Raw genomic sequence first — 22,350 nt, 5'->3', positions numbered from 1 at the left:
GGGTCTCTTTTTTGTGGGATTGTCACTCATTTCCAAGTCAATTTCCCCAGTGTTCCAAACCACAGCCTCCACAGCCTCCCCGTCAAGCCCATTTCCTAAATCCAGGCACTGACAGTCAGCAGGAACGCCACCAGGAAGCATGACGTCCACACGCAGAACCCTGCAGAACAGAACCTCTGAAGGCAGGCTCCCCACGTCACCGTGGGCCTGACCTTCACGCCTGGGCAGGTTCGAGGAGAGCGGCACGCTGACTGCCCCGTGTGCTTGCTCTCCGGGTGCCCCTGCTTGGGTGAGAGAGCCCCGCTGCCCGGGAAGGTGCCAGCCCACCCTGTGACACTGCACTGCTGGCCCTCCGCCCGGTGGAGCCACTTATCTTACTTCTAGACACCCAAGTGGAACAGCCAAGAGTGAAGCAGGAGGTAGTGGGGTAGCAAGCTTTTTATTACCAGAGTTGGTATTTTCTTAACTGCCTCTACTTTCACAAGTGTCCCAAAGCCTGGAGACGGTTCCAGAGTTACAGCTTTGGTTTCTGTATTTTTATGATGTTCACTGGGCCTATTCACAGAGCACCTGTCCCTCTGGGTCTGGGCCACCATGCTCCATTTGCCTTGGAACCCATCAGGGATATTCACTACAAATGCCTCAGTAACAGATGGCTTAACATAGTGAGCATACCAAGTTTTACATCTAACTCACCTGCAATCTTGAAAAAACATCCCCATTTCCCTTGTAGCCACCAAAAACCAAATCAGAATTCTCTGAATGGCCGTAACTCCTTGAACTGAAACAAAAACACAACAAAAGCCTCTGAGTATCTCATAACTTCTGTAGCGTTCCTGCTTCTCCTCCTGCCTCCACAGTGGCGTGCAGTCCCAGTCATCAACGGCAAACTCTCTGTGACAAAATACGAGCAACATCCAGCAGCCTATAAAAACAGTTCTGTACTATGACCTACTGGGACTTAGCCCAAGGACACGAGCTTGGTTCATCATCCAGAAAACAGTTAATACAATACACATATTAACAGAATAAAAGACAACCATGTATCATCAATAGATGCAGATAAAGCATTGGACAAAATTCAATACCCTTTTCAAGATTAAAAACACTCCACAAGCTAAGAGAAGAGCAGTTATGAAAACCACACAGCTAACCTCACACCAAATGACAAAAAACTGAAAACTTTCCTCCTAAGATCAGGGACAAGACAAAGATGCCTCCTTCCTCTCACCACATTCGCTGACCCTAAATTTCAGGCGGCAAAGCAGAAAAATGAAGTCGTTGCCACTGGCAAACGTACACAAAAGAAACTGGTTCAGTAAGCTTGCCTTTATTTCAAATAAACTCAGACTTGCTATCGAAGTATGTTCAATTGTGCTTTGGATAACAAATAGAACTGAGGGAAATAAAAACATTCTCAGAACTACAGAAATGAAAAGATGCCTTTTGGCATCAGCATTCCTGACCTTTGGCAGAAGTCCATGAGCACGCTGACAAGGACGGTGCACGCGGTCTCCAGGTCTCCATCGCAGCCCCCTGCGGCGGCGGGCATGGGGAGGAAGTGCTCGTGGATGGCCCACTGGTGGAAGTCCCACCTGCACAGCAAACACCAGGTCTGCACTGAGAATGACTGCAAGCAGGGGCCCCCGCAGCGAGACGTGAGCTCCGGTGAGGGGCACAGCATTGCAGAGCTGGGACCAGGCGGCCTGGGGCTGCAGGAAGGCCCTCAACCACCAATGAAGAACCCCTCAGGGGCCACCCACACCCGCTGAGCTGGGAACAGAGGCAGAGGAGTCCTCCCAGGGTGCTGTGAGCTGCCCCAGATCCACAGCACAGGTGTCCAGATGTGGAGAGCTGCCCACAGGGAGGTCTGAGGACAAACTAAACACAGCAGAGACACTCCCACTCGAACATGAGTGGGCAAGGACACCCGTGAGCAGCCCCTGCTTTCCCCATCTGAACTGTGCGGATCCACCCAAGTATTTCTAGTAATTTTTTTGTTGTTGTTGTATTTTTCCAAAGCCAGAAACGGGGAGGCAGTCAGACAGACTCGCAGTCAGACAGACTCCCGCATGCGCCTGACCAGGATCCACCCGGCATGCCCACCAGGGGGCGATGCTCTGTTGCAACCAGAGCCAATTCTAGCTCCTGAGGCAGAGGCCACAGAGCCATCCTCAGCGCCCGGGCCAACTTTGCTCCAATGGAGCCTCGGCTGCGGGAGGGGAAGAGAGAGACAGAGAGGAAGGAGAGGGGGAGGGGTGGAGAAGCAGATGGGCGCTTCTCCTGTGTGCCCTGGCCGGGAATCGAACCCAGGACTCCTGCATGCCAGGCCAACGCTCTACCACTGAGCCAACCGGCCAGGGCCTATTTCTAGTAATTAACAGAAAACCCCAGAATAGGTGCAAACACAATGTCCACATGCAGTGAGCTCAGGATGCATTAAACGGTCACAAACCTTCACACCAGAAAAAGAACCCCTTCCTTTCCTGCTGGAGAGAGGAGGCCAGAAAGGGCAGGGTGTGTGAGCATGTACACAAAGCCCTCCCAAAGCTGGCCTGGCACAAGGAAACAAAACCCACGTTGTTGGGAAAAGCAGTTAGCTGTTCTTTCCATTGCCACAGCCTTTCCTTTCCAAACTTTCTGTATTGTTCCATCCAAAATCTGACACCACAGAACAAGTGTGGCACTCCATGTGAGTGGAAAGTGTCTCTGACCTCACAAAGCACAGTGGGGCTGGGGGATGGCCGAGGCTGACCCTTGTCCTCAGCTCCCCCCTTGGACTCCCATGCCCTCCCTGACCTGCATCCCCAAACCCACAGGCCCTGTCAACACCCCACTTCCATGCCCAGAGCAGCACACCAGACCTCCTGATGGTCTATTATCAGCCCGCAGACCTTGACTGACCCACTCTCAGAGCCACCCCTCACAGCTGGTGCTCCACTGGGCACATGCCCAGCCCTCGGCCTTCTCAGTGGGCTGCCTGTGCTCTTCCCATGTGGCAGGTGGCCGCGTGGGCCAGCAGATACCAGCTGAGAACATGCTCGGGACCCCTGAGCAGACAATGTGGGCAGGCCCATCACAGCTCCTCACCACATCCTATAGCTCCGTCCACACCTTGGGGAGAGTGTGCTTGCTGCCCTTGCTGCCCCTTCTCTGGGCACGCACTCCCATAGCCCTGCCTGGTGTCTTCAGAGCACATGCCTACCGCCAATCCGCTGTCTCACGTAGACAAGTACTGTCCAAGGCCCACACGGGTGTCAGCTCTGTGCAGTTCCCTGACCAGAGTGACCAGTCAGCAGTATCAGGGGAGAAGGGGCCACATGGAGAGACATGTCTCATTTACCAGGCATCCCCCAGTTTCTAGAACATTCTAGAAGTGTCTAGCAAACTGGAGCTCAATGTTTCTTAAAGAAATGAATGAGGCCCTGGCCGGTTGGCTCAGCGGTAGAGCGTCGGCCTGGCGTGCGGGGGACCCGGGTTCGATTCCCAGCCAGGGCACATGGGAGAGGCGCCCATTTGCTTCTCCACCCCTCCCTCCTTCCTCTCTGTCTCTCTCTTCCCCTCCCGCAGCCGAGGCTCCGTTGGAGCAAGGATGGCCCGGGCGCTGGGGATGGCTTCTCGGCCTCTGCCCCAGGCGCTGGAGTGGCTCTGGTCGCGGCAGAGCGACGCCCCGGAGGGGCAGAGCATCACCCCCTGGTGGGCAGAGCATTGCCCCTGGTGGGCGTGCCGGGTGGATCCCGGTCGGGCGCATGCGGGAGTCTGTCTGATTGTCTCTCCCCGTTTCCAGCTTCAGAAAAAAAAACAAAAAACAAACAAACAAAAAAAAAGAAATGAATGAAATTGTGCTCATAGGTAATATGCTAAACTGAACATTATGTTAAAGATACGACAAAACTCAAGACTTTAAGACAATGTAGAAGATGGTATAACATTTTGAAGGGCAGAACCCTTTAAACACTTACTTTTCCATCCCTGAAAGAAAATCCACTTCGGGTTGAATTTCCAGTTCCTGCTGCACCCAGTCCCTGTAAGTTAACTGAGAAGAGGACCACCTGAGTGTCACCATGAAGAGGGAACCTAGAAACCACAGCTCCAGTGGACCAGCACCCCACAGGCAAGCACCCTCACATGGTCAGAATACCGCCCCCTCTGACCACCTCCACTGCTGGACTGAGATGTCAGCCGCAGGCCTCGATGAAGAGCTGGTCTGCTGCTCACTGTGAAGGGAGCGTGAAGCTCACTGAAACGGGGACACGGTGCCTTTGGAGCGACTGCCCCAGCACACTGCCGGGGTGAGCAGGCGCCTGTGGCAGCGCTCAACAGCACCGCAACAACATTGTGCTTCAAACACTCACAGGAGCGTACTTCTTATTTTCAAGTCCTTGGAACAATTCCACATATCAATGCGGAGTAATCTTAGAATCGAACACTAAGTGTCAAAAAGCATGTCACAGAAACACGTTACAGTGGTGTAAGGGCCAAAGCCAGGCAACATACAGCAGCAGTGCTCAGGGACATGCATAGGGTTAAACCAGGGTCAGGGCTACGATGACCCAGGGCTAGGACAGTGACCCAGAGGCTCAGGGGAGGCACCAGCCATCAGTGGGTGTGGCTATTCCCCACATCATTGCTTCCCACATTAAACAAGACTGTCAGACCTACTCTTGTATAAATGATATGGTTAACAATAAAAGAATTGAGAAAATAAAACAATTGATTATTTTTTTTCTCTCAAGACCAAAACAAGCAGGCAAACACCCAAGAAATAAGAAGTTATGAAAGGGAAGCAGAGAGGAGCAGCAGGGCCACACTGGCTAGAGTGGCGAGGCTCCCAGGACTGTGCTCAGAGAAGCCCGGCCCCAAATCAGAGCCTGGCACACGTTTGAAACAGTTTTACTCACTCTTAAAATTCTTTGCAAAATGTTCCTGTTGGGGGAAGCCGGGCAAATAGCACAGGCATCTTTCTCTCTGATTTCTTACACCTGCATGTGACGCTACAATGATCCCAATGACAATTTCAACCAAAGCCACATCTGGGCTGCTCAGGTACGACTAGGTCAGGCCAGCTACCTGTCCACCACATCTGCAGGCCCCAGATCTGTACTCACAAACCCAGGAGTTGGGACTAGGTGAGAAGCAAGGGAAGGGCAGAGGGACCTACATGAAATTCCTTCTCTTTCAACAGTTCCTGGAAGGCTGTCTGTCTCCACAGACAGAGGGCGGCTCGCTGCCAGTCTGCGGGGGGCAGGCCGAAGGGCCTCCAGGGAAGGCCGCCTGTGTCCTCTGCAGAGAGAGGGCCTCGGGCTTCTGAGAACAGTCTGAGCACAACAAACTGAAACTGAAAAGAGACAGGGATGTGTCTGTGAGGTTCAGTAATAACCTGGCTGTGTACAGCAGGGCGCAGAGACCCCATGTCACCTGCGGGGGCCTCGCCCTTCCCTCATGGGGCATGCGGGGCGCCCAGTGACAGACAGCGCCTCCATGAGCAGACCTACTCGAAACCCTTGGCGCACAGGAGGCTTTCCCTGGGCTGATGCCTGGACGCAGAATGGCTGGGACTGACCCGCCCTCCACAGGGCGGCGCCGCCAAGCCTTGGCCGGCACGGGCATCTGCTGGAGGAGCAAAGCCTGGCCAGCGTGTTAATTTGTACCCCCTTGCACTTTAGGAGGTGAGACATCCCCCGTTTTTCTCAAGTGTAGGCTGGACCACACAGGAATTGGGACTAGACAGCGTGATGGGACTTCCTTGCTGGGGCCACCCCTGCTCTTCGTCCAGTGCTTTTAACTGGCACCTGGGACAAAGTTCCCACACCAACACCAGCCGGTCAGGGCTCTTACAGCGTCTCAGTCGATCCTAATGCAGAGCTTGACTGAGAGCCAAGTTCAAACCTCACAGGCGATGCTCCCAAAACCTCTGCAGGAGCAGCAGCCACCTCAGCACTGCTAACATTTAAGGTCTCTAACACTCAAAATTTCTCATCTCCTAGTAAGTGTAACAAGCACTCACAGGAGGAACTCTCCAGAGGAAATCTGGAATTCTTTGAATGGGAAGACACTTTTCAATGAAAACTTATATATATATTTTAAATTTTTTTATTTTTTTACAGAGACAGAGAGAGTCAGAGAGAGGGATAGATAGGGACAGACAGACAGGAATGGAGAGATGAGAAGCATCAATCATCAGTTTTTCGTTGCGACACCTTAGTTGTTCATTGATTGCTTTCTCATATGTGCCTTGACCGTGGGCCTTCAGCAGACTGAGTAACCCCTTGCTTGAGCCAGAGACCTTGGGTCCAAGCTGGTGAGCTTTTTTTGCTCTCACCAGATGAACCTGCACTCAAACTGGCGACCTTGAGGTCTTGAACCTGGGTCCTCGGCATCCCAGTCCGACGCTCTATCCACTGCGCCACCACCTGGTCAGGCTATCTTTTAATTTACCTATTTTATAACTATCAGTCTTTCTTTTTAAAAAGGGAGGAATGCGTGAAGTTGTCATCTTGCACCTCTCCTTCTAACTTGGAACAGGAGGAAAAGGCAGCACTGGCCCCAGCAGCCAGTCTGATAAACAATGGCCACGGGCCTGGGAACCCTGCATAAAGCCCGGAGACTCAGGAGGACGGAGAAAAGGAACCTGAGACCCACCTTTTTTATAAGGCCTGGAGAGAAGCAGCTGCACCAAGCATCACGTGACTGGGAAGAAAACTTACACAAAGAGTAAGAAATTGCCGCAGTACAAAATCTGAAAATGGAAAACAAATTCTAACCTAGAAATGTGACCTGCACCATAAGGGATGAGAGGGAAGTGTAAATCTCACCCAGTGTGCCTTCAAAACCAGGGGGCCTGTGCGTCCACCCTCGGCCTCAGCTCTGAGCACTGGGGAAGTGGCCCCAGGTCACATCTGTCTGGTCTGAGCTCTGTCCACATTGTAGGCTGAGACTCAGAGGAGGAAAGACTGACCCTGGGCCCGGAGGAAGTCAGGAAGGCGGCAAGGAAGTGGGCGCCTACAGGATTGACTCCAGTGGGGACTGCTGTCATGTCAGTGTTGCCAAACGCCCACGAGGGGGACAGGGTGGGGGCTGGCCCTTCTGCCTCCTGGTGTGGACAATGTGGACGTCGGCTGGGCAGTGGCCTGAGGCAGCATTTCCGCTGTTTGTCCCTCCCACTCCTCACGCCCTTCGTCAGCTCTGTCATAGAACCTCGACCCCAGCCCAGCCAACAATTGCCCCTCAGAGCCCTCCCACCAGGAAGCCCTGCCCAACCCGGGCAGCTGATCTCACTCCGACATACCCACCTGTCCTCAGCACCTACCACCCTGCGTGCTCCAAACCACTGACTCAGCAGGCACCCCGGCACAGATGGGAGGAGACGGGCCCACCCCAGGCCTGGCACACCGGTGCCTTAAGGCAGTGGTCCCCAACCCCTGGGCCACGGACCGGTACCAGAAAGAATAAATAACTTACATTATTTCCGTTTTATTTCTATTTAAGTCTGAATGATGTTTAATTTTTAAAAAATGACCAGATTCCGGCCCTGGCCGGTTTGCTCAGTGGTAGAGCGTCGGCCTGGCGTGCAGAAGTCCCGGGTTCGATTCCCGGCCAGGGCACACAGGAGAGGCGCCCATCTGCCTCTCCACCCCTCCCCCTCTCCTTCCTCTCTGTCTCTCTCTTCCCCTCCCGCAGCTGAGGCTCCATTGGAGCAAAGATGGCCCGGGCGCTGGGGATGGCTCCTTGGCCTCTGCCCCAGGCGCTAGAGTGGCTCTGGTCACGGCAGAGCGATGCCCCGGAGGGGCAGAGCATCGCCCCCTGGTGGGCGTGCCGGGTGGATCCTGGTCGGGCGCATGCGGGAGTCTGTCTGTCTCTCCCCGTTTCTAGCTTCAGAAAAATACAAAAAAAAAAAAAAAAAGACCAGATTCCCTCTGTTATATCCGTCTAAGACTCACTCTTGACACTTGTCTTGGTCACGTGATACATTTAGCCGTCCCACCCTAAAGGCCGGTCCATGAAAATATTTTCTGACATTAAACTGGTCCGTGGCCCAAAAAAGGTTGGGGACCACTGCATTAAGGGACCTGTGGGGTGTAAGCTGGCCCTGAGTTACAGGATGATGGGTCTCAAGGCCCTATAAGATGAGTTTACCTCTGAACAAGGCATTCCACAGGTAGGGACTTTACCTAGAGAAACAGCTGCAGAGGCTGCTCAGCACAGGGAGCCAGGAACCTAACCAGAGGCTGCAACCCAAGACATAACAGAGCTTCTCTCGCTGGCCCGAAGGACACTGAGCAATGTGCAAGGGTGCCAGTCTAGTGCCAACGTTACATGCAGTTTAGTGCAGTCTGTGACTCCACTTTTAGAAACAGAAACAAACACTCTCACATAAACACATACAGACAAGATTCTGGAAAAATAAACACCAAAACGCCCAATCGTCACTATCTGTGAGTCCCATCTGCGCTTTTCTCAACAGAGGAGACAAGTGACTGAGGACCATGAAAAGCTACTCACTTGAGGCAGAACAGTGAGGACTCCTTGGACCGGCAAGTCAGGAGGCTGTCGAAGAACTCAGGGATGGAGAGGCCCCTCGCGGGGTCAGGAGGACCCACACAAACCTCCGGGAGCACAGACCTGGACTCACTAAGGTGGACGGCCAGAGCAGCCAACCCCAGGACATGCGAGGCACTCAGGCTCGGGCCCTAAAACGGGACAGAAAACTGATTCTGCAGGAGGGAGGGTGCGGCACCCACTTCCCAGCTGTAGGGAGGCAGCAGCCCTACCTGGTGACGGAGAAGTTGGCAGAGTCTGGCGAGCACAGCAGGAAGGAGCGTGCGTCCACATGTGGCCGTCACAAAACGGGCGGCCCAGGAGCCCTGCCTACAGAGACAATGGCCTGTCCCCATCCAACACAGCCCTCCCAGGGTCTGGGTACAAGCCCTTGGACAGAGGAGGCCTTAGTAGGAACCGGGTGCTCCCCTAAAAGCAGAGCCTCTTGTAGCAATGCTCGACTTCTGTCACACACAGCTCCCCTCGCCCCCGGATAAACGTCAGCATAGCCCCCCACCAGCGGGAAGCCAGTGAACTAGGAACTGATGGCCACTGTCATCACGGAACATAGAGAGTTCTGCTCCAAAAGGAGGCCCACCCAGAGCACCAGACCGTCCCCAGGACGGCTCTAACTACCCAGACTACCTGTCCGGTGGGGCAAAGCTGGAGGCTGCCATTAGGTTCTGACAAAAAGATGTCAGCAGGAGATCCACGACCTGAGAGAAGAGATGTCACTGAGGGCCCAGTGCCCCAGAGAGGAGCGTGCCAGGTCTTGTATCATAAACACAAGTGACAGGCTTGCATTTGGAGAGGACAGAAGACAGAATCCCCACTCCCAGTCCTGGGAACATGACAGGCCAGGTGCTATCAGGCAATCTCCACTCATGAGATTTTACAGAACAGAGCAGGGCAGAGAGCAAATATTTTAGGCTTTGGGGCCACAACGGCCTCTGCTGCATGTTCTTTGCACACACTGGCAGGGTACCGAGCACCCTGACGTCTGCTCCATGGACACACTTTCCGTAGCAGAAAAAGTGCAGAGAAGGGCTTTCAGTTCTTGAGCACAGCCCAGCAGGAGCGACAGCTGAGCTCCGGTGTCCCACACGCACCTGCTGCTCCCGCTGCTCCAGTTTGGGAGCAAGGACACTGAGCTGGATCTTCGAGACCTCAGAGCTGCTGCTGTCCTCACTGTGGCCCAGGACAGAGCTCAGCCTTTCAGAAACCACTGCAACCTGCGCAGATAAAACTGCAAACGGAAGAGCCCAGTCAGGTGAGTAGAGGTGCGGGGAGGAGGTGCCCAGGGGGCTGATGGGGGCGCAGAAGCCTGCCTGCACCCAGGGCTGGCTCACTGCAGGTGGCAGTGACTAGACTAGGGGACCATGTGGTACGGCAGAGGCCAACCACGCCTGCCCTGCACGTGTCAGGGTTGACCCATTACATCACCACCACAAACCTCGCCAGTTATTTAACTTCTTTGTCTGAATCACGTGCCACCTCTCCCCAATGCGTGCTCGCATCCCAGCTGCCACTGTGTGTGCCAATGGCAAACACCACAGCCTCCAGGCACCAGAGGGCAGGTGGGTGCCTAGTGGGCCAACCACACCGCGTAGAGATGGAAGCTCTGGGGCTTTGGAAACAAGGCTGACCTGCCCTTCCAGCCATTCTACTGGAGCTCTGTGGTCCGCCAGGCCCCAGGGTCCCTGGACACCACGTTCCGCTGGAGCACCGCTCTGAGAGGCACACTCCCAACCCCATCGCGCACGCAGCACAGCTGCAGCTGAGGCCTGCAGGCACCCGGCAGGCTGTGGAACTCAGAGCCCTCAGTATTTCCTCAGCAAGGCTCTCACGGAGCAGTCTTTCCTCCCCGAATAAAATGAATTCATAATAAATAAAGTCTGTCACACTTACTAGGTAACAATGCGGCCTATTGTTTTGGACTCTGCATTTTCTATCACAAAAGCCTGAAAGCTGGAGCTCAGTGTTTTCTTTCATGAACTTGTGCACGACTGTGGGCTCTGCACTGTCCGGGCCCCTCCTCCAGAGCACACTCACAACTCACACAGCAGCAAAGCTCAGGGCTCAGTGTCACGGCCACTCGGGCACTGGGACGAGCAAAACCCCACGCCTGGTAACGTCACCCACCCTCCTCTCCATCCCCTGTCCTGCTGGGATGCCAAACAGCAGGAGTCACCTCCTGCCAAGGGTCTGTGACAGCTTGAGCGACGGGTCTCCCATCCTGTCTGAAGGGAGGCCACACCCTCGACACCAGTCAGCTCCACGGTCAGGCTTCACCACCACACGCTGACTCACAGGAATAAGCCCTGGCCACTACCGCCACGAGGGGGTAGACCAGCCACTGAGTTCATGAACCCCCAGTGTGGACAGCCCCGCCCACTGCCCATCCTCACCATCGTACTGGGCGGGGTCTGTGAGGGCGGCTCTGAGCTCTCGTAGTGCAGCTGTGAGCAGTCCCAGGGAGCCTTCCGCACAGCCGGGTTCCAGCTTTCTTCCCAGGACTGCAGCTGAGAGATGCAGGGTTGGGGGCATGACTTTAACAATTAGACCAGACAGAAAGCACACGCAGCCGAATATGTCATCTGCTGGTCCCTCTGTCCACAGGGCAGAAACGAAACCATCCTGAGGCTGCGTGCTATCATATAAAAAGTCAGAACATTTATAAACAAGCTGAAGACCAAGCATGGTCTGTGCCTGATGGAAGCACACGAGCACAGCGAGCAAGGATGGGCAGGAGGCAGTCACCAAGGACGATTTGCTCGCTTCTCAAACTTTTAGGCGACATTGTTATATTGTTGTTTACCATAAGATGTTAAAAAAGAAAAAAGAAAAGAAGAAAAATCATGTTTCTAAAGCATGACAAGTTCAATTCTGGTGTGACTGGAGAAGACACTGCAGGTGCCAAGAACTCACACAGGTCTCTCCACACGACACCAGGACTCAGGACCTAAGGCTCCTGTTCGAGCCCCTCACGTTAAGTTGTGCAGCACAAGACGCTCTAAGTGCCCTCAGAAGTTGGGACTGTGGCCGGTGAGGGGGACTGGGTGAGGGGGACTGGGTGAGGGGGACTGGGTGAGGGGGACTGGGTGAGGGGACTCAGGGCCAGGTGAGGGGGACTGGGTGAGGGGGACTGGGGCCGGGTGAGGGGGACTGGGTGAGGGGACCCAGGGCCGGGTGAGGGGGACATGGGGCCGGGTGAGGGGGACTGGGTGAGGGGGACTGGGTGAGGGGACCCAGGGCCAGGTGAGGGGGACCGGGGCCACACCCCCAGTACAGCTGTTGTTCTCAGTACTACACTTAACAGGTGTGAGGTCGGGGACACTCATCCTTCACCCGCTCAGGGGTTCCAGCAAACAGAACCCCAGGAGTCTAACCGGCCCTGAAGATGTCAGAGGGCTGAAACCAGCAAACACAAGCTGCTTCCGTTGACAGTTCTGGGAAGCCAGCCTGATGGCACAGCAGAGGCCACCCTGCTAGTGGCCAGGACAGGTGGGCAGGACCACACCTCCACGTCTGCCCAGCTGCGTCAGGAACAGATATCTCACCTCTACATCCTCAGATGGACCTCGGTCCATGTCGGTTCCCAGAAGCAGAAAGACACCCCCTACACACAGAAGAACCACCCACATGGTCAGAAAGCTGTCACAGACCAGTCCCGACAACAGGCCTGGATCTCCTGAACTTAGAGCCTGACAGGAAAGAGCCAGGACAGGAAAGAGAAACCGCCCCACCCCAATGGGGCACAGAGACAGCAGAGTGGATTCTGTATGGCACACACTGCGTCAGGAATGTACCCCTTCGGGGAACATCAGGCCTCCAGGCTCAGAGCTGTGACGATGGCGTCACGCCCGGCCCTCCTGGCCCATGGCTGATGCAGGTTGGGCAGTCTAAATCCAGAGCTCTGGCCGGAGCCAGCACAACCTACCGAGACAGCACTGACCAAGGAGTCACTGACACACCTCGTGACCGAGAACCTGTTAACCTTACTTGCTGACTTCTTCTCCTCAGCAGAGCAGGCTTGGCGGTAGGTGGAGTACAGAGATGGAGGGATTTTATCTGCTCTGGATCAAAACAAAACATAAAAATCAAGTCAACTATAAGGAGCTAATTCCCAAGCTTACTGTTCCAAAATCAACCACTGAACACAAGTGTGCGACGCAGTGGCTGTAGTTACACGGTTGTACATTACAACCGTTTTAGAAAAACCACTGCAGTGTCCACCGTCCTCACTGGTTCACAGCCACCAGCAGTGGTTCCACTGGGCACAGATTAGAAATGATTTTTACCTCTCTCCTTCAAGTTTCAAAAATTTCCAAATTTTAAAAGTTAACTTATATTACTTTTAGTGAATTATACAAACAAGATCACCCAGATGTGGTTAAAACTACAAAGAATTACAGAGAAAGTCCTATGGGCATCTGCAAAGTGAGGACCCCCAGCTGGCACTGTCTCAGGTCACAGCGACAAGTCCATGGACGAGAGCCATGGAGTCGTCCTCAGAGGAGGAGCCGTGAGTAGCAGCACGTGTGGGATGTGTGGACAGTCGCACAGCCTGCAGGATAAGAAGCCTCCACATGAGCCATGAGGCGGGAGAGCAGCTGACCCACCAGTGCTGCAAACCGTGACAATGACACACACAGAAGGAGGGCACAGCTGTGCTCTCGAGTGCGATCTCATCGGGGGACCCCAAATGAGGCAGGGAACAGAACCTGCGAGCAGGAACTGAGGGGACCACCTATTGACCGGGTGCTGGAAAGCCTTTAGCTTAAAAAATAAACACCAACACAGATCAAAGGAAACGGAGAAATTCAGAGAGAACAAAAGACGGTACTGGGAGAGGCAAGGCAAACATGGCAGCTATGATGGGACCGAGCCATAAAAAGAGCGCCCACTGCAGAGTGCAACCCTCACTGGCAGGACAGGCAGGTGAACTGGAAGGACAGGAAAAACCCACAACCCCAGATACGTGAAATGTCATCAGAGAAAAAACATTAGAAGACAATCAGGAAGTCTAACATCTGAAAAACAGGAGCTCCAAGAAGAGGAAAAACAACAGCAGGAGGAAACAAGCTAAGTGTTACAACCTGCAGTGAAACAAGCTCAGATGGAGCATTCAGTGCCTGCATTGGCTTCAAGATAACCCAGAATGGTGGGTGGGTGAGCTGAGGGCCTCAGAAGAAATGAAACTGGCCTTTTGTTGGTAACTATTAAAGCAGGGTGATAAATACTACTCTCTCTACATTTGTCTTAAATTCTTCATAACAAAATGTTTTAATATAGACAAAATTTCTGAGCACCAAAGGACATAAATTTCCAAATTAGAAGGCCCACCAAGTGCCCAGCCAAAAAATGAAATGAGACCAATAGCAAAACACATTACTATAGGATTTCAGAACACAGTGAAAAAACAAGACACTGCAGGCTTCCAGTGAAAACCACAGGGTACAGAGCCAGAAATCCTGGGTTTTCAATGCCTCAACAGCAACACTGGAAGCTAGAAGTCAATGGAGCAATATTTTCCAGAACCGGAGGGAAAACAACCTCCAGCCTTGATTTCTATACACAACCAAACTACCTAGAGAATGCAAGGGCTGAATAAGGTGTCAGAATTTCTTTTTACCTCCCAGCTCTCCTTTAAGGAAGAACACAACAGGATGCATTCCGCCAAAGCAAAGGAGCAAAACAAGAGGATTAGCTCAGACACAGAAAAGAGAAGGGTTATCGCAAGACGGAGCACACTCCCAGGTACCCGGTGATGACGAAGGGGGAACGGACGGACGACAGCTGTGCTCAAAGGACAGAAGCTGACAGCCCGGAGCAGGCCAGAGGCTCTGCACGCGGTTCTCCAGCCGTAACTGCTGGACACTTGACTGTGAATGAAAGACTCTCCAAACAACTGGCCGAGTGTACAAGTGAGTCAAAGACCACTAGGAACTCCAGAGGAAAGAGGAAAACAACCAGATTCCTAACAGTCAACTCTGAACAGTATTTATATACCCTAAGAAACAAAGAGTAGAGCTTTTTAAAACTATTACATAAAAAACAGTTAATTGTGTTAACGGAAAAAAGCTAGGTCCTCACCTTCCATAGTGGAAAATCAATTGATATTTCCTAAAACAGAAGTGATAAGTAGCAAAATAAAAATCCTATTTAGAGATATAAAGAAAAATTTAAAAAATCAACTAAGAGTTGAAAATAGCTGTCTACAGAGAAAGAAGTGGCAGGGAAGGGTGGATGGTGGCTGTTTTTCTTAAATTTTATTAGAACTATATGATTTTTTCTGCATCCATATTGAACTTTGATAAAACTAGAAATCAGGGTCAAAAAATTAAAAAGCTATACCATGCAAATGCCAAAACGAAGCTGGCATAAATTCTTCTTTCACAATGATTTTGTACCAATAACATTTTAATTCCCAAACCTACACATCACCTAAACGTTCATTGAAAAATGATGTTAAGTGGTGTTAATAAAAATCTTCTTTTAAAAATTTTAACCAACTAATTTTGAACCAGTATTTATAAATAAAACACATCCCTACAAAAGGACCCGAGTTCTCTGCATCGTCAAAACCCTACTAGAAACAATGTCCTTGCAAACCTCTTCAGGGACTCGATCAAGGCCACTCGGGAATCAGGGGTGCTCGGGAGCTATGAGAGGAAACACGAGATTCCAGTGAGATGCAGACGGGGATGTCCTTGCTCCCTGCCACCTCTGTCCCAAGTTCGTGAAGACGCATACTGACCACTCGAGGCGTGAGCAGGGCAGGCAGAAAGTGAGACACGTAGTAGGGCCTCCTGAATATGCTGCAACACAGAAGAGAAGAAGAGAAGAGAAGCATCAGGACACCTCAGTGGACACCACACAAGGTAAGTCTCCACACAGAGAGCAGCACCAAATAGGTCATCTCGTTTCATGGCTATGATGTTTTATCACATTTTAAGTCTTAGTTCATGCAGCCTGACCGGGCGGTGGCGCAGTGGATAGAGCGTCGGACTGGGATGCCGAGGGCCCAGGTTCAAGACCCCGAGGTTGCCAGCTTGAGCGCAGGCTCCTCTGGTTTGAGAAAAGCTCACCAGCTTGGACCCAAGGTCGCTGGCTTGAGCAAGGGGTTACTCGGTCTGCTGTAGCCCCACGGTCAAGGCACATATGAGAAAGCAATCAATGAACAACTAAAGTGCCACAACGAAAAACTGATTGATGCTTCTCATCTCTCTGCATTCCTATCTATCCCTCTCTCTGACTCTCTCTCTATCTCTTAAAAAAATAAAATAATAAATAAATAAATAAGTCTTAGTTCATGCAAAGGGTCGTCTGTGCTGGTGACAACTTGTGTCCTAGGGAATCTGGACATTGTTCTGACCCCTTGTGTGACAATGGATTTGGGTTAATCCAAAGCCACAAGAGCCACTTCAGGTCAAGGTGAGCATTGTCCTTGGAGCTGATCTAAAATCCCAGTAACTGGGACATTTCTCAGAATTAATACCTTAAATAAAGCTGCCCCACAGTGGTAGCAATCAGAATTTAAGAAGTATTGGAATCGTACCAAATTCAACACAATTTTGCTATTCGACGCCCTGTATTGACTTCACACTGGTCACCAATAAAGTATTAATATAAACCATTGTCCCTCTGAACATTGTGGAATCCACTCAGCCCACCAGTTGGCTGGATCACGGGTGTTGCATGCTTTTCTAAAGAAACCACACATCACAGCAGAACTCCATGCCAGTCAGCCTCAGGACCATCGCTGGGACATTCACATGGACTCCTGGGTCTCCCTACAAGTGACCACCCTGCTGCATGTGTTTCTGAAAACAGACAAGGACACAGCTAGAGCAGCCCGACCCTACCTGGCCTCCATGACAGCCACGGGAATTTTCCCTGTGTGCTCAAACAGCTGGATGGCTTTCTCCACGTCCTGGGAGGCCTGGCTGTGGGGCTGGCTCCATGCAGGAGGAAGAAAACAAAACACAAGACTTAAGAGACTTGTCATTCTGAGGTAAAAGGGACCGAGCTCGATGCACGGCACGGGGACATTCAGAACCACGCAGAGGCATCAGCGGCTTCTCTCTGCCCTCAGCAAGTCAGACCAGCGAGCAGCCCAGTGAACGCAGGGCCCTGCTGGGAAGCCACCGCCACCCTGTCTGCAGGTGTCCTTCCTGCCGTTCCAAGCTGCTGCCCCTCAAGGACAGGAAAAGTCTCCAACTAAAGATTTCCAGGTGAGAAGGAAGACTAAATTTTGACATTTGGAAGAAGTACAGCAATAAACCTTAAAAGAGAAATGCATTAAGTACTTAAAACAGTCACTTTAACAGCTTCTGTAACAACTCTCCAGCAATTCACAACTCTTTAATAAAACGGCTTAAAAAACACACATACTACATGACCATGTGACATTTGGTTTAGATGCATGCAGTTAACCCTCCTCTCTGTTTTTACAGACCATTCTTACACTCAAACCCATGTGGATGAAGCTCTCCTAAGAGGCAACCCTTCCCGCACACAGTGACCGCCCGCTCCTGCTCTGAACAGTGTGGCTATTCCAGAACAAGCTCCTTGGTGTCACTGTCAGGTTCCAACTGCACCAGACACCAGGTCCCACACAGAAAAGGCTCAAGCGCTAAACTCAGTCCCAGGAAATAAGACTGTGCCTGGTGAGCACAGAGCACCCCCAAGGCAGCAGCACCAAGGTAAGTAAGTTACCTCTGTGACGTCTCCGGCTGAGGACAAATCCTCATACAGCCCCATGTTTTCCATAGAAACCTGAAGACAAGACACGAAGGAGAACGTGAGGACCACATGGACACGGTGGCTACAGGGGAAGGTGGAGGGGAGGCCAGCACTTGCCTTCAGGTCAGTCAGCCGAGTCTTGGCCAGTGAGATGTAATCTGTGAGCAGGGAGCGGTACTTGCTCGGGACAAGGGGCGGGTGGAGAATGTGCACCTATAGCCAACAACATAGCAGGACATCAGCCTGTCAGCTGTTCCTGACTTCCAGGGAGATGTCTGCACTGATGAAGCAGTCAGAAAACTAGCCAAAGACCAGGTTGGCAAAAGCAGAAGGTGGGAAGGACGAATCCAGGGTGAGGGTCCCCACATGCATCCACAGGGGCGCCTTCAGAAGGGGGCAGGCAAGGGTCCTGTGGCAGCACTGGGCCCTCTGACCCTCAGGAGCTCCTCTGCACACCTCTCTCAAATAAAAAGGAAGGCTTACAGAAAGGGCATCTTTTAATCATGAGATTAATACAGACTTCCTATAAAAATGATTTCTCACGCCTAGAAGTTAATGGCCACTAGCAATTCAGGGCACAGCCTTCTAGATGAGTCTTTAGTGTGAAGATGCGTCACCCTGAACAACAGAAGTGGGGTCCTTCTCCTGCGCCAGCTCTCGAGTTGCCTCACGGGAGGGCGGTGGCTGTGTCCTACAAGTCCACCACCCAGGGACAGACAAGGGGCTGGTTTGGGGCCTTTCACCAAGTGCACCCCAACATCCCTGTTGTTGATTTGCATCGTTTAACCGGCACCTACTCAGAAGTACATCCTTGGACTGAGGAGGACGTGGCCCAAGTGTGGCAGCTAGCTTCTCACCTGCAGGTACCGGGGGGCCTCAAAGGGCACAAGGTCAGACAGAAACTTGAAGAGGAAGACCAGCGCCTTCTTGCTGCTGCAGTGGTGACTCCTTGTGCTCCCAAAGGAGGTCTGGAAGGAGATGGGCACGAGGCATGGGCAGTGATGCCCCTCTGTCCACACCGGGACCTATCAACACAGTACCTCAAAAACAAAACTGCTGCTGGAAAAGAAACCACAAAGCCCTGGTTCACACAATTTCTGAATGTCACAGGGATGCCCTGACTGAAGAAGTGGGCTGAAATAGTCACTATGATGTCCTATGAACGTCAGAGGCACAAGTCACTCACTGCCTAACTCTCCTTGGCAAGCATACTCCCTCCACCCAACAAAACCACTTCAACAGCTGTGAGCACAACTTCCACACTTGTCTGCATGAACAGGATCACCACAGAGGAGGTGGCATCCCTCAGGTCAGAGCCCTGATCACAGCAAAACAAGCAGACCTTCCAGAAACTGAGAACACCTGGGGTGACTGGGGGAATGGAAATTTTTCTAGGGGGGAGATTCTTTTTATTGTGACAGAGAGAGAGAAACACCAATCTGCCATTCCACCTATCCATGCATTCCAATGGTCGATTCCTGCAGGTGCCCCTACTGGGAATCAAACCTGCAACCTTGGTGTATAGGGACAGTGCTCCAACCAACTAAGGTACCCTAGCCAGGGCTTTTGTGGGGTTAATAAATGTTGGCCCTGCCAACAAGGACTGCCAGCAAGCAAGGAGAACCAGACACGTCACCCCACACAACCCAGGTCCTGCAGCCGGTCCTGCAGCCAGGCCTGCTGCCACAGCACAGGCTGGCAGAGCTTTCAACGCTGTGGTCACTATTTAATCACCACGAGACCAGCGGCAACTCTTTCCCAAAGAGAATTTGATTCTTGAACACCTCAGTGGGGTGGACAGATGCAGAGGCCATTAGATAAAAACGGGACCCCCACACTGCCATTCTGCTCCCACCTTATGCTCCTCAAGGCCAGCGGGTCCCTTTTCTCCATTTAACCCATTTACACAGAATGGTCTCGAGACTTGGCAACACCCACTCAATCGAGAAGGAGCCTCAATGCTACAATGAAAATGGGCACAGAAGTGAACCACCACCTCAGAGCCACAGTTCACTGAGATGTTATGTAAAATAACACGCATACCCCCAGACTGGGGTAATAGCAGTATTTAGTATCATTCCAGAAAAAAAGCAGCTCTTTTCATTATTAGGAAAATTATATCCAAGTACATATCGTGAGGAGCAAAGAATTATATTCCCAACCCCAGAGGCTCAAATTTGCCACCACAGTGGTCTAATTATGTGGATTCTTGAAAAAGATGAAAATAGAACTTCAAACATTGAACATATGCATAAATGTCAAATACATCCAACCATTCACTGAAACTGAGTACACTTTATATACATTATACCCCAGTAAAGTTGACTTGAAAAGATGGAAAGAAAACCCCACAAAACAAAACAAAGAAAAACAGAGAACCCTGAGCCTGACCAGGTGGTGGCGCAGTGGATAGAGCATCGGACTGGGATGCAGAGGACCCAGGTTCGAGACCCCGAGGTCGCCAGCTTGAGCGTGGGCTCATCTGGTTTGAGCAAGATCCCACCAGCTTGAACCCAAGGTCGCTGGCTCCAGCAAGGGGTTACTCGGTCTGCTGAAGGCTCGCAGTCAAGGCACATATGAGAAAGCAATCAATGAACAACTAAGGTGTCGCAACGCGCAACGAAAAACTAATGATTGATGCTTCTCATTTCTCTCCGTTCCTGTCTTTCTGTCCCTGTCTATTCCTCTCTCTGACTCTCTGTCTCTGTAAAAAAAAAAAAAAAAAAAGAATAAACCAATGAATGCATAAATAAGTGGAACAATAAAATTGATATTAAAAAACAAAACAAAACAAAAACCCTGACACAGCAGTGCAGCCTTCCCCAATGCCCTGTGCTGTCCTGAGAACTGAGCCATGCAGGGCTGGGGACACCTGGTCGTGACCGAATCACACCCGGCAGAGCTCTCAGCACAGGCAGACAAGCAAACACAGGGAAGTGCTGGGGGCTCTGGGGACAGTCCCTCAGCGTCCCGAGGACACTGCCATCGACCCCATGCACATTCCTGAGAGGTCCTGGGCCAACGGCCTGGACCTGGGGGCACAAGTCAACAGAAGGAACAGCAGCAGATAAAACAGGAGAGAAAGACCACAAGACCTGTCCTCTGCCCACACACCAGACAGAGCAGCCAGGCTCCCGCAGGCCGTGCCGAGCGGATAAAACAGTGGAGAAAGACCACAAGACCCGTCCTCTGCCCACACACCAGACAGAGCAGCCAGACTCCCGCAGGCCGTGACGAGCGGCCACCCTTGGGAACTGCAGGCAGGTGAGCACTCCGTGGAAAGGCACACTAGGCTCCTACAGAATCACAGACTTAGACGTGTCGGACCTCCTGAGCTGATGTCCAAGAGATGTCCCCTGCCCCAGGTATGGTACAGACTCTCCCAGAGCCCAAGAAACCTGGTCTCTGCAGGCAGGAAACAAAGACCCCAGGAAGCCCCTGAAAAGCACCTTCTTGGACTGACGAGGAAACGGTCGGCCACCACATTCTGCAAAGGCAGCGGCCTCATGCTTCTACTTCTTCCTGACAGATAAGGCTGGTGAGGGGCAACCCGGGAAGGGGCCAGGCCCTGGGTGGGCAGGCAAGGTGCGTATGGGTTTGTTTGGTGTCGTCTCTGCAGAGCTGACCCCAGAACTCTTACCATGGCAAGTTGGGGAACATGCCAACTACTTACTGGGAACACCAGCTGGTCAGCAAAGGTAACACACCTGGAACCAGTCTGCATAGGACAGGAACACGGAGGGACCCTCCAGCGCAGCCTGACGCACAACCAGGAACACGGTGACCATGCTGTCCAGGTCGAAGCTCTCGAACGCACGGGCCAGCAAGCGGGCCACCCAATCTAGGTGAAAGCGACCGGCAGAAATAAAATGTGTGCGTGCTGCAGCGGAGCAGCAGTTCCGGTTCTGTCTCGCGTGCCCAGCGCCAATCTCTAGGGACTGGAAACTGAGGAGAGGCAGCCAAACGGCAACCACGTGAGCAGCAGGCAGAGCGAAAGAGGGCACAGTCCCCAGGACAGAGGGCGCCTTCCGTCCTCACTGAGGTTCTGCCCATGGGCTCACCCAGGTGCTGGGGTTTTGCCTACAACAGTACGTGTATGTGTGTGTGTGTGTGTGTGTGTGTGTCTCTCTCTCTCTCTCTCTCTCACACACACACACACACACACACACACACACACACACACACACACACCAGGACACCCATAAAAGCGCACCAGTTACCAGCCGCTGTGCTCCAGAGAAGCAGATCACCAGTGTGGACACACAGGACAGCACGTGCTGCCAGTTCACCTCGTGCGTCTCCAGAACTTCCTGTAAGTGGGCGATCAGCTCCTCTGGACTCAGGAGTACAAAGAGCTGAAACAAAGCACCCGGGGCTGTCAGACCAAACCCCTGCTGGGCAGAAGCGGGATCTCACACTCCCACTTCCTGCAGAACAGGACACAAAGTTGAAATGGGACACTTCTGTCTCCTCTCTGCAGTCGTCAGTACTGGCTGACGGCTTTGAGAGTTCAGGCTCACTCCACAAGGACTGGAACCACAAGCTCTGTGGAAGATCTCGATGGCCCCTTACACCTGTCCCCACAACTCACCCTGCGGTACAGGCCGGTGAGCAGAGGGTGGGTCCTCGCGAAGCTCCACTCCTTCTGCATTTGAACAGCATCAGAGACTTTGCCACGAGAACAGACAAGAAAACTCAAGTCAGCAGTCATAAAAAGCTGCTTTGCCTGACCAGTGGTGGCACAGTGGATACAGCATCAACTTGGGACACTGAGGTACCAGGTTCGAAACCCTGAGGTCTCCGGCTTGAGTGTGGGATCTCCGACTTGATCCCATGGCCGCTGGCTTAAGCCCAAGACTGCTGGCCCAGCTGGAGTCCCCCGTCAAGGCACATGAGAAAGCAACCAATGAACAACTAAGCTGTCGCAACTACGAGTTGATGCTTCTCATCTCTCCCTTCCTGCCTGTCTATCCCTCTTGCTTAAAAAAAAGAAAAAAGAAACATGACATTAAAACAGAACCTTAGAATTTTGAATTGTTTTCAAAAAACTACTTAGAGCCTGAC

The 22,350-nt window shown here is 52.3% G+C and overlaps 1 protein-coding gene across 1 annotated transcript in view; it reads right to left on the bottom strand.

The window, feature by feature from the left end:
- Positions 1–22,350, bottom strand: part of FANCA (FA complementation group A) — a 42,717-nt gene that overhangs the window by 8,250 nt on the left and 12,117 nt on the right. Inside the window, exons 12-31 of the mRNA XM_066348908.1 lie at positions 21,878–21,954; positions 21,500–21,641; positions 20,994–21,127; positions 18,144–18,254; positions 17,404–17,499; positions 17,260–17,319; positions 16,407–16,495; positions 15,299–15,359; positions 15,154–15,203; positions 12,541–12,614; positions 10,947–11,060; positions 9,648–9,784; positions 9,184–9,254; positions 8,772–8,868; positions 8,503–8,690; positions 6,643–6,739; positions 5,162–5,338; positions 3,963–4,036; positions 1,467–1,595; positions 697–781 (exon numbers count right to left, since the gene is read on the bottom strand). Of these exons, the coding sequence (XP_066205005.1) occupies positions 697–781; positions 1,467–1,595; positions 3,963–4,036; positions 5,162–5,338; positions 6,643–6,739; positions 8,503–8,690; positions 8,772–8,868; positions 9,184–9,254; positions 9,648–9,784; positions 10,947–11,060; positions 12,541–12,614; positions 15,154–15,203; positions 15,299–15,359; positions 16,407–16,495; positions 17,260–17,319; positions 17,404–17,499; positions 18,144–18,254; positions 20,994–21,127; positions 21,500–21,641; positions 21,878–21,954 (2,063 nt within the window). The remainder of the gene's footprint in view (positions 1–696; positions 782–1,466; positions 1,596–3,962; positions 4,037–5,161; positions 5,339–6,642; positions 6,740–8,502; positions 8,691–8,771; positions 8,869–9,183; positions 9,255–9,647; positions 9,785–10,946; positions 11,061–12,540; positions 12,615–15,153; positions 15,204–15,298; positions 15,360–16,406; positions 16,496–17,259; positions 17,320–17,403; positions 17,500–18,143; positions 18,255–20,993; positions 21,128–21,499; positions 21,642–21,877; positions 21,955–22,350) is intronic.

Source organism: Saccopteryx leptura, chromosome 9 (assembly GCF_036850995.1).
Source record: "Saccopteryx leptura isolate mSacLep1 chromosome 9, mSacLep1_pri_phased_curated, whole genome shotgun sequence".
NCBI classification, from domain to species: domain Eukaryota; kingdom Metazoa; phylum Chordata; class Mammalia; order Chiroptera; family Emballonuridae; genus Saccopteryx; species Saccopteryx leptura.
Note: the sequence above shows the minus strand (reverse complement) of the source record. Positions and strands in the feature narration are given on the sequence as shown.